The sequence below is a fragment of the Eulemur rufifrons genome, chromosome 7 (assembly GCF_041146395.1).
Source record: "Eulemur rufifrons isolate Redbay chromosome 7, OSU_ERuf_1, whole genome shotgun sequence".
NCBI lineage: Eukaryota > Metazoa > Chordata > Mammalia > Primates > Lemuridae > Eulemur > Eulemur rufifrons.
This window is the reverse complement of record NC_090989.1, coordinates 261,083,251-261,096,051: the sequence shown is the minus strand read 5'-3', so window position 1 is coordinate 261,096,051 and position 12,801 is coordinate 261,083,251. Positions and strand designations below refer to the sequence as shown.

At 34.4% G+C, this 12,801-nt stretch overlaps 1 protein-coding gene across 1 annotated transcript in view; it reads right to left on the bottom strand.

Moving 5' to 3' along the window:
- The window catches only part of FSD1L (fibronectin type III and SPRY domain containing 1 like), a 59,831-nt gene extending 47,030 nt beyond the window's left edge, over nt 1-12,801 (bottom strand). Inside the window, exons 1-3 of the mRNA XM_069472150.1 lie at nt 12,649-12,801; nt 5,047-5,142; nt 2,291-2,386 (exon numbers count right to left, since the gene is read on the bottom strand). Of these exons, the coding sequence (XP_069328251.1) occupies nt 2,291-2,386; nt 5,047-5,142; nt 12,649-12,801 (345 nt within the window). The remainder of the gene's footprint in view (nt 1-2,290; nt 2,387-5,046; nt 5,143-12,648) is intronic.

Here is a 12,801-nt window from a genome sequence, read left to right as displayed (position 1 = left end):
ACCGCGTTTTAAGGGAATACTCTCAACACTTGAGGTCACCAATAGCAACAGGAGGCAACTACAAAATTATTACGGTAGTACAGTATGTACTACAGTTAATTTTATGTAGTTATGATTTAACACCACATCTTTTTATATTTGTTTACATTTCTCTCAAGTGCCAATGGCACCATGTATGGTCTGTATTTGCATTTGTGAGTTTTAATAAGTTTTAACTCTTTATAACAGATTTGTATATATTTTATGGTAGCAAATAACAAAACAGACTTAGTATCTACATATATTTTGTGCATTCATGACATAACTTTTTCTTAATTTTTTTCAATATTTCTAGACTACATGTTTTGTCTGCAAGTTTTTTAAAATTGTCACAAATCTCCAAAAAACTTTCCAATATATTGAAAAAAAATCTGTGTATAACTGGATCTGTGCAGATCAAGACTGTGTTGTTCAAGGTTAGGCTGTATTATGAAATCAGGGAGTTTGATGCCTCCAGCTTTGTTCTTTTTGCTCAAGATTATTTTGGCTAACTGGGGTCTGTTGTAGTTCTATATGAATTTTAGGATTTTTTTCTATTTCTATAAAAAATGACAGTATTTTAATAGGGATTGCTTGAATCTGTAGATAGCTTTGGGTAGTCTGAATATTTTAACAATATTAATTCTTCTAGTCCATAAAGATGGAATATCTTTGTATTCATTTGTCTTCTTAAATTCATTTCATCAAATGTTTTATAGTTTTCAGTATATAGATTTTCACTTCCTTAGTTAAATTTACTCCTAAGTATTTTTTTTGATGCTATAGGTAAATGGGATTGTTTTCTTAATTTCTTCTTCAAATAGTTCACTGTTAGTGTATAGAAACAATACTGAATTTTGTGTGTTGATTCTTTCATTTTTACTGAATTCGTTACCTCTTTTAATAGATTTTTGGTAGAGCCTTGAGAGTTTTCTACATAAAAGATCATGTCATCAGCAAACAGACAACTTCACTTCTTCCTTTCCTATTTGGTTGCCTTTTCTTTCTTTCTCTTGCCTATTTGCTGTGGCTAGGACTACCAATATTATATTGAATAGAAATGGTGAGAGTACACATCCTTGTCTTGTTCCTGATCTTAGAGAAAAACCTTTCAACTTTTCACTGTTGAGTATGATGTTAGCTATGGGCTTGCCATATATGGTCTTTATTGTGTTAAGGTACATCCCTTCTATACCTAACTTCTTGTGAGTTTTTTATCATGAAAGGATATTGAATCTTGTCAAATTCTTTTTCTGCTTCTATTGAGATATGTGGCTTTTGTCTTTCATCTTGTTAATATGGTATATTACACATTTACTGTTTGGTGTCTGTTGAATATCCTTGCATCCAAGGGATAAATCAAACTTGATCATGGTGATGTTTCCAATATGTTGTTGAATTCAGTTTGCTAGTATTTTGTTGAGGTAATTTTTACATCTATGCTTATCAGGGACACTGACCTATAATTTTCTCTTTTGTAGTGTCCTTTTCTGGCTTTGGTATCAGGGTAATGGTAGCCTTGTGAGTTTGGAAGGCCCTCCTCTTCAATTTTTCAGAAAAGTTTGAGAAGAACTGATACTAGTTCTTCTTTAAATGTTTGGTAGAATTCATCGGGTTCCAGGCTATTCTTTGATGGGAGACTTTTTATTAATGCAATCTCCTTACCCATTATTGCTAAATTCAGATTTTCTATTTCTTCCTGAGTCAGTCTTGGTAGGTTGTATGTTTCTAGAGATCAGATTATCTTGAGTTCCCTTCCACAATCAACATTTCATTACTTACAGTATGGATCACCTGTCCAAACCTGGAACCATTTCCTTAAGTATTCCTCTCCTTACTCAATGGGCATGTTACCTTATACTTTTATTTCATTTTCATCTACTTCTACAAATAGATCTCTTACTATTTACATTTTCCCTCTGTTATGTACAGTAAAAGAAATGCTTTACTTCCCAGTACTTTCAAAAAGGTACAATTTGCTGTTAATTAGAATTAGAAAAGAAAAATATCAAATGAAAAAGGACAAAAGTGAGTATTATAGTATTTCCTGGCAACTTTTATTCCAGAGTTCTCCTTATCCCTTTTTAATTTTTCAATGGAGAATGTAGGAATAGCAAGGAAAGCATTTTTAGTTTATCTGCCATTTAAAAATCCTGTTCTCACCTCCATTAGTTTATAACCTAGTTGATGGAGTATATTTATAGTTCCTATTTGACTCAACAATCATTCACTGTGATATATTTATACAAAATTTTTAATATAAAATTCATACCTGAACTCCTTTTAGTGTATGATTCAGTGTATCAATAAAGTTCTGAATTTCATCATTTTTACTTGCCAGAGTTGAAATGATCCTCTGTAGAGCTTCCTGGGATTAAAAAAATTAAAATATTATATTTTAATAAAAGAGAATTATAAACTCATAACAACCATTTTCTAAACAAACTTCATGTAAGAGTATATATTGCATAACAAATAGGAGCAGTGTAAAGCTTCTCACTCATTGTTCAAAATTTCCAAAGGCCTATAATTACAAAAGATGGGGTATGTATTTATACTATATTACACTTTCTTATTCCTATTACCTGACTTAATAACTATAATACTTTTCAGACTGAAAATGATCAGTATTATCTAGTATCAACAGAGTTATTTTAGGTCATAAGGCCACGGAAATGGAATAGAGGCAAATCCTTAAATGCTGTAAAAAGAAAATGGGAACTTCTAATACAACATCAGGATATGAGGAAAAAAGCAAAGAAATATTGAAATTCAACATTTTATTTATTTATAAAAATAATTTTAGAAATATGAAATTAGATAATAAATAAATGTACATCTAGAATGATAATATTCATTACAATACTTATAGATGCTGTAAAACCATAATAAATAAGCTAAGCAATTTTTGTAGCAAATACCCCAGACCTGGATAATGCTTCCTATTTAATTTTCTCATACTCTCTAGTTCAGTGTTGTTCAATAAAATTTTCTGCTATGATGGAAATGGTCTATACATGTGCTATCCCATATGGTAGCCACTGGCCACATAAAACTAATAAAGTCTTGAAACATGGCTAGTGTAACTAGTACTAGTCACATTTCAAGTTTAAATTCATTTTTTAAACTAAATTAATTTCAGTTTATATAGCCTCATGTGACCAGTGCTGTAATACTGAACAGCATGGGTAGCAAAGGCAAAAACCAAACAAGGTATTTGCATTCTCAGTAAAAATCAAATGCAAGTACCTTTACTTAGTATTCTCAGAAGCATAGGACTTGTTTCTGTAAGCACCTATAACCTTAAATATTTTAACAAAGTCTGTAAGTTTTTGTAGGATAAAGGTTCTCCTAAAAATATCACCAGATATTGATAAAAAGGTTATATATAAAGAGCCTAGGAAATAATCTGGAAGGGGATGACATTTTCTACAAATGTTCATAAAGCATTATAGTACTAAAATATTAAAAATCATTATAACAGTTCTCATTTAATTCTCACAAAAATCTCTGAAGACAGGACGTATTACTATCACCCCTGAGGCTGCCTAAGGGCTCTTTTGTATTCACTTACCTACACTATTTCTTCCCATCCTCACCACTAGTGATATTTTAATATAATAACACAATGAAGTTATGCTATGAAAGAAGACCAATAACACTAAGAGTTAACTGTTTATCCCATCAGTGCTCTTCCCAGAAACTGGTATACCAGAATTTGAATACAAAGACCACAGCAGAATGGCAGAATAAAGCCAGGACTTGGGGAGGGGTGGGCACAGTTGGAAGGGTGATGGTAGTAGGACAAAGATGTAGAAAAGGAGATCAGAGGACTTAAAAGAGTTTTCCAAGTACTTATCCAAGATAGGCTCTATAAGTATTTAAAAGCAACACAATGGAACACTAAAAATAGTTCTGCATAATCATCAGACTGTTTATAGCAGGCTTCAATTAATAAGACTGGGCTCTTCTGGTTCATGGACTGTCTCTGCCTCCCTTTCCATACCTCATAATGGCAGGGTTACATGTATATTGTACAGATGGAAAAATGGCGATTCAACTGGTTGCCCAAAATGACACTGCTAGTAAGGTAAAGATTATGCTCAGTCTATCTCCAACGCCCATGCTCTTAACCACTTTGGAATACTGTCTCTAAATCCAACCAATTAACCCATGATATGGTATACACATTCAATAAATTATATATTCTTTAAACATCTCGTTTGCTACAAGTTTTCAATAACACAGAGAACTGCCAGAATTTTCATAATAGAGAATCACAGTTTGAGCTTTATGCTTGTCCACTGGGAGGCGTATTTAGTGAACTTCAGGGTAAAGTTGATAATATTCTACCAGAACAAAGGTAGAAGAGTCTTCTGGAAAAGATCTTATTCTATGAAAAAGAGGAGCCAGATGCAATGAATTCAATCCAATAAGAAAATTTCAATCATCACAATATATGTGAGTTCAATAAAAACTAAAAAAAAAATTTCACACACAAAAAACTGTGAAACATCGGTACATAAAAAAGGCTGATAAGAGTTCAGAGAAAATATTAATATTATAAAATCTCCCTAGGATAAAATACCTTCCCACTTTTATTTATTTTTTGTCTGAGTTTAGTAGCAAATGTATTTAAAGAATTTTGTAGCAAAAACTATGGCAATAGCAGAGCTCGTTGCCCCTACTAGGTAAGCTCTGACCTCCAAAGATTTTAACGAAAAGCCTATCTTTTTTTAAACTCTTGTATTTACTGAGGATATGGGGAACCTGCGGCCTTCTATTTTAATAAAATCCTTTTATTTTTATTAATACATTTTTGTTCATCTTTATATTTTTATTTTATTTTTAAAACAAATCTAGGATTTGTTCTGTAAAATTTGGATTCAGTCAAAAGGCTACATGGAAGGACCTAGAGAGCCACAAGTGGCCTTAAGACTGCAGGTTCCCCACTCCAGAGACATCTAAAAGTTCTAATTTTTATCAGGTCTTTAAGCTAAATCCTCTATACCTTTAAGAGCTACCCACCTGCTGAAAGTTAATAGACTCTGGTCTAATAATGATGTCAGAGGTCAGAATATAGCCTTTACCAACTGCAATGTTCTCGTTCTCCTTAGAGCAGCACTGTCCAACAGAAATATAGTATGATCCAATAGTAGCCACATCAAAAAAGTAAAAGAAAAACAGGTGATTTAATTTTAATATTTTATTTAACTCACTAGATCCAAAATATTATCTTATCATTTTGACATGTAATCAATATTTAATAATTACTAATGGGTTTCTTTCTTTTCTTTTCTTTCTTTGTTTTTTTTTGGTACTGAGTCTTCAAAATCCAGAGTGTATTTTATACTTACAGCCTATCTCAATTCAAATTAGCCATATTTCAAGTGCTCAAAAACCACATGTGGTTAGAAGCTACTATCCTGGACAATATAGACTTAGAGGTCTATATCATCCAAATAGTACATATATTTCTAAGAGCGGCGATAGGGCAGAGATCCTCTCTTGATCTTATTAATTTGTAATTAAAAATAAACAACCTAAAAGCTCTCTGGACTTTTTCTTCAAAGACCAGAATTTTTGCCATGCTTATGTTAATGCCAGATTCTTGAATTATAATAGCTGTATGTGAAGATAAGTTAAAATGTTATAAACAAGTTCCCTTACCAGAATTTCTCTAACTTCTGTTTTTATTTATATAAATATTATATAAATTTATTTATATATTACATAAATTTATTTATATAAATATTATCTCTAGAAACTGAAAGGTAATATAATATTATCAACTCTCAAACAACGTTGGTACTTATAAGCAGCACTCCTTTGGGATCCTTCTAATACTGTAACAAAAGGGACACCTTTTACACTCTTCTTCCCCATAAAATTTACATGGCTCACTGTTTTTGGTTAGAAAAGACTTTTGGGGATCACAAAGGGTACAAATGTCCACATCAAGGTTGGTAGCTGAAACGTGTAAGTTAAACAAACTCAAAGAATCATCAGAATAACACTGTCCATTTTTTATGGTACTGTCCTATACCTCCAAAAAATAACACACTAAGTTGAAGTTAATCTTAAGTAGCTTGCCTAGAATCTCAGAGCTAACATGTTGCACAGCCAGGATTCAAACAAAGGCAGTTTGATCCCTGAGCCTGTGCTCTTGACTATTACACTGTACCACCTGATAAGGTAAAGATCAGTAGTTCATGCAAAGGAGGTCAGAACATCTTAGGGTACCAAAAGGACTAGGATTTCACTTCAAGTTAGAAAAAACTGGAACTGATCAAGGGGTTATAACATGTACCATCCTGTCAGATACAAGGGCAACAGAAACAGCTATACTTACTACAGGCATATCATCATAAGAATCTGAGAACATGATGATGTTCATCATTTTAAAATGGCATGCTTATTCTGGTTTTAGCCTAATAATACATGAAGACACCAAATTCAAATGAGTCTTAAATTTGCTTCTTCCAACAAAAAACTCTGCCAATGTGCGCTACTTATTTGGAAACTATCCAGTGTACCAAGCCCCTGAAATTATGATGCATAAATTTTTTATTCTCAGAACCAGTGGCAGAAAACCATCATGCCCTGAATCAGAAGGCATCAACATCCATGTGGTCATAATTAGAGAAATAGTCTGACATATGAGTTTTCCACTAGCATCTTCTCAGACCAGGAGAAGATTTCTGAGTCAAATTCTACATTGGTATTCCAGACAGTTAGATAACACAAGTCTAGAACTACTGCAGAGAAGTAGTGTGTTTAAAAAAAAAAAAAAAAAAAGTCTGTTTCACTAATGTTTAAAAACTTCCAAGTTCAATTAAAAAAAAATGAAGATATTTGGCCGGGCACAGTGGCTCATGCCTGTAATCCTACCACTCTGGGAGGCCAAGGCAGGAGGATTGCTTGCGCTCAGGAGTTCGAGACCAGACTAAGAGCGAGATCCTGTCTCTGCTATAAATAGAAAGAAATTAGCCAAAACAACTAAAAATAGAAAAAATTAGCCAGGCATGGTGGCACGTGCCTTGTAGTCCCTGCTCCCTGGGAGGCTGAGGCAGGAGGATCGCTTGAGCCCAGGAGTTTGAGGTTGCTGTGAGCTAGGCTGATGCCACAGCACTCTAGCCCAGTCAAGAGAGTGAGACTCTGTCTCAAAAAAAAAAAAAAAAAAAAAGAAGATATTTATTTAAATACAGCAGTCATAAATATGTCAGTATGGTGTTCATTTATACTTTCTTGCTCACAGCTCTACTTCAGAAAGTTAAAATCCTCCCAAAAAAAAAAGCTGGAGGGAGGGGAGATGTATATAATATAATATATATATATATACACACACACACATATACACGTGTGTGTATATACATAAACAGAAAAATAGCGATTTTACTTGGAGTAGCAACAGAGACCAAATTCCAAGTTTTTATCTAAATCATGTTCTAAGCTGAGCACAGTGGCTCATGTCTTTATCCCAACATTTTGGGAGGCTGAGGAGGGAGGATCACTTGAGGCCAGGAGTTTGAGACCAGCCTGGGAAACAGTGAGACCCTGCTTCTATACAAAATAAAAAAGGTCCACGCTATCCAAAATGATTTATAGATACATTGCAATTCCCATCAAAATAGCAACATCATATTTCACAGATCTAGAAAAAACAATTCTACACTTCGTTTGGAACTAGAAAAGGGCCCAAATAGCCACAGCAATCTTAATCAAAAAGAACAAATCAGGAAAGCATCACATTACCAGAGTTCAAACTATACTACAAGGCTACAGTAACCAAAACAGCATGGTATTGGCACAAAAAATAGAGACATAGACCAATGGAACAGAACACAGAACACAGATATAAAACCATCTACATATAGCCAACTGATCTTTGACAAAGCAGATAACCATATACCATAAGGAAAAAAAGCTAGTCAATAAATATTGCTGGGAAAACTGGATACCCACATGCAGAAAAATGAAACAGGACCCCTATCTCTCACCACTCACAAAAATTAATTCAAGATGAATAAGACTTAAATGTAAGATATGAAACCATAAAAATTCTAGAAGAAAACGTAGGAAAAACTCTTCTAGATATTGGCCTAGGCAAAGAATTTATGACTAAGATCCCAATGTCAATTACAGCAACACCAAAAATAAACAAATGCGACTTGATGAACTTAAAAAGGTTCTGCACAGCTAAGGAAATAATCAACACAGCAAAGAGACAACCTACAGAATGGGAAAAAATATTCGCAAACTATACATCCAATAAAGGGCTGATATCCAGAATCTACAAATAACTCAAACAAATCAGCAAGAAAAAAAAGCAAAGAACCCCGTTAAAAAGTGGACAAAAGACATGAACAGAAGTTTTTCAAAAGAAGATAGACAAATGGCCAAGAAACATACAAAAAAATGCTCAACGTCACTAATCATCAGGGAAATGCAAATTAAAACCACAATGAGATATTACCTTACCCCTGTTAGAATGGCTTTTATTAAAAATTCCAGAAACAACAGATGCTGGTGTGGATGCAGAGGGAAAGGAATGACTATACACTACTGGTGGGAGTGCAAATTAGTACAACCTCTGTGGAAAATAGTATGGTGATTTCTCAAAACTAAAAATCGACCTACCCTTTGATCCAGAAATCCCACTACTGGGCATCTAACCAAAAGAAAATAAGTCTTGTTATCAAAAAGACACCTGCACTTGAATGTTTATTGCAGCACAATTCACAATTGCAAAGATGTGGAATCAACTCAAGTGCCCATCAATTTGAGAGTGGATTAACAAAATGTGGTACATGTATACCATGGAGTACTACTCAGCCATTTAAAAAAAGCCATTAATGCCTTTTGCAACAATTTGGTTGGAACTGGAGACCATTCTAAGTGAAGTATCTAACGAATGGAAAAACACCAAATATATATTTGCTATTAAGTTGAAACTAACCATGAGCATATACTGTACAGAGAGAAGTGAAACTCAGCAGAAATCAAGCAGGGGGGAGGGTGGGAAGATGGAAGGGGCAAAATCCTACCTACCGGGTACAATGAACACCATTTGTGTGATGGGCACACTTATGGCCCTGACTCAAGCCATGTAACAAAAACATTTGTACCCCCTTAATATTTTGAAATAAATTTTTAAAAAAAATCAGCCAGGTGTAGTGGCACATGCCTATAGTCCTAGCTACTCAGGAGGCTGAGGTGGGAGGATCACTTGAGCCCAGGAGTCCGAGGCTACAGTGAGCTATGATTTCACCACTGCACTCCAGCCTGAGTGACAGAGTGAGACTCTATCTCTAAAAAATTAATTAATTAATTAATTAAGTCATGTTCTCTACTATCTATTAACTATTTTCACTAGACTCAACTAGGTTCTTTAAAAAAACTACTTTATAGGGGTTTATCCCTGTTAACATTTTAAATTTTAATTACTTTAATCATACTACCATTTAAAGGCAAAGAATTCAAGCAAGAAGGGTGATAATAAAAAAAGTCTGCGCTGTGAAGAAATACTGGGTTTGAATCCAGACTACCATCTGCTAGCAGTGTGACTTTGAACAAGTCCCTTACCCTAAGCTTCATTTTCTACATCAGTACAAGAGGAGTAAGAGCTGTTGCAAAAGTTTAAAGCAGTCCAGCACAATATTGGATGCAGAACAATACTCAATTTTTGTATCTCTTTCCTTTCCTCAGGAAATAATATTTTTTTTTTTACTGAGAAGGAGTAATTTTTGGAAGTGGAACAATTGATTGGTTATTTGGATATGGTGGGGGTCTTTGAACTGCTAAGGTATACTATGAAGGCAAAGAATAGCAAATACCAGGGTAGAGGAGGAAACGGGGATAAAGAAGCCAAGTATAGACAACACTACTTGCTGCAGGTTGTAAAGTTTTAAAACACCTCCTGCTCAGTTCAATCTACCCAATCTAGGTTTGTCCAGTTGTGTGTAGTCAAGCCTCACCTGTCACTCACTACCCCTTGCCAAGTAGGAAGTAAAGAATGTGCAGAAAAAGTGGGGAAAAGCAAACAATGACAATATATGCTCTAGGTGACTTCCTCTGAAATCTCATCCCCCTTACTCTCTACCCTTTATTATTCCTACAGTAAGTACTTTTCCTAGAAATAGTGATCCCTATGAATGTGAATGATCTGTACAAAATTCAACTATCAAATTCCAAGCTCCAAGATTCTAAAAAGGTACAAATGTCTTATTTGTTTCCATGTTTTTTTTGAACACGCACATTTCATCGGGTAAAGAAACCTCTGGGATTTTTATCTTAAAACCACTTCAGGACATAAAAGGTTTGAGTATCCAACAAAGCTACCTATCCATAACACATCCTGTTCTCAAAAGTGTCCCAGAAACTCAATAAAAACAAAATCCCTCTGTTTATTTCTAGGAGATAATACTGTGGTTTTCTGTACCCAACAGTATGCCTTACATATCCAAGGCAATTACGTTTTCTTCCTCTACTCAAACAGAGCATCTGTTACTAACGTAACACTGAAGTCCCAGTTATTTTCACAGACAAAAAAGCAGCTGGTCAAGCTAATCCAATTGTCGACTAGTCACCATCAAGCTTCTGTAAGACTGTCCAGTTAACTTAACTTCTATTGTCAGATTGCGTGAGTCAGAACTTCTGATCCTCTTTCAATTAGGATTTAACAACTCTTCTTTGGCACCACCACTTGAAATCATTTCTTACAGATATAAAAGAAGAAAACATGCTGTAAAGGTAAAAATGTATAAACTGGGTAAGAAAGGGAGCTATTTTGAGGCTGGGATTGTGTATTTAATAAAAATAGCTAAGAGACAGTACTTCTCTATGATAGGCATTGTTAAGTGGTTTTTAAAAATGAACACAATTCTCACAACACTCTGAGGTAAGTACAATTGTCAAACCTATTTTATAGATGAATAAATGGAGATACAGAGCAAATTATCCCAGCTCATATAGCTTATAAAGAGTAGAACTGAAGACTTGGCTCCAGAGTCATCCTCTTAATAATGTAAAGTCCAAATCCCTTACAAACAGGTATATATTCAGGCCATCCTCGCCTATTTTCCTTATACTGTACCGACTGAGGTACCACCCCTGCTACTATTTTCAATGTAATATTCTATCAAAGGAAATAATCTCTAAAAATCATTTCTGGGGTGTAGTACTGTCTTATTTAAAGAGAAAAATATCTTAGCTCATTACTATCTGAGGCATGTAAATGATTCTGCAGTAATTCATCTGCAAAAAGGAAGCTCAAATTCAGAGCACTAAATTGGTTATAAGCATTAACCGGACACCTTTTTAAAGCTATAAAACAAAAGATTATGTGATACCACCAGTGAAATTCAACGTATTTTCTAACATTGAAAAGTTAATTCTCAAAGTTATCACAAATAAAATGCATTAGTACCAATAAGAAAAAACAGCTAATTCTTTGCTAACTCTGGGGAAACTGCACATAGAACCCTGTAGATGCTCAAATACAAGATCATTTGAAATGAGAACGAAAAGGTTCAAATCTTAGTCTAACAGCTAGTAACATGAACTTGCAGAAGTTACAACCTCCAACTCTTGATTCCTCATTAAAGTGAGGATAATGCATCCCCTGACAAAATAAGATGACCCACATTAAAACACTTTCTGTAATTTACAGCGCATGGAGTATTTTATTACTTATTCTTTGTAAACTTCAAAAATACTATATGTTTTCATAATGAATTATTTTATCAGTTTTTATAATCACACCATAAAATATTCTTACTTCCACTGCATAGATAAGGAAATAGGTAAATCACAGTTAAGTGACTTGCTCCTTATCACAGAGCTAGTAAATAGAACCCTGGAACCCAAGTCTCTCGCTCTTTCATTTGACCTCTGCTAATGTCCATTCAAATATCATATGACTTTTACCTAATAAGCTGTGAGATGCTTTAAAAATTTAAGCAGAAATGATGTTCTATATGTACACATATTCAAAACACACAAAATGTTATTTTTAAAAAATAGTCATGGAAATAAAAATTGAGTATACTCAACTGAGTTTCAAGACCAATGCATACAATGAAATCATGTGCACTTTTGTTAAATACTGTAATAGTCAAGCTTAACCCACCACTCCACCATTCTTTCATGCCCCAGTACTCCTCAAGAAAGTGAATCCAGGCAGAAAACGTTTTTCTAATGCCTTTCCAGTGCTTTCTATCTAATAAAAGAATGGCCTCTTAGATATGACCTTCTTTTTCCCTGCTACATTATTAATAACACTTGTTTTTCTTTCCTACACTGTACTATGGTTTAATTACGCCATAATCTAACAAAGAGAACAAGGTAGTTGATTTCCATATAGAGATTATGAGTGAATATTAATAACTCAACTTCTAACTGTATTCAAGACATTGGCTATGTTCTCTAAACCTTTTTTCTTAAATCGAAAAGGCTGGTTCTGTATATGCTTTCCTCAACTTGTTCGGAAAGTATAAAACATTCCACCACGAGCACAAAGTAGCTGTGACCAGCAACACCAACTGGTCAGAGGGTGGGACGGCTGCCCTGACAATTGTAGTCTTTTCTCTCAATTCAACAAGCACTGAGACCTGCTTAGGAACAAGTCACGGGTAGGAAAGGGAGTCGCCTGTACAAAGGAGATTCAGTCCCTGAACTAAAGAGCTTGTACGGTGCCAAAAGAGGAGGCTTGGTTGAGTAAAGAGCACCAGTTTCGGTGTCAGCAGGGAAACCCCAAACAGGGCTGTGCCTTGGTTTCCTCAT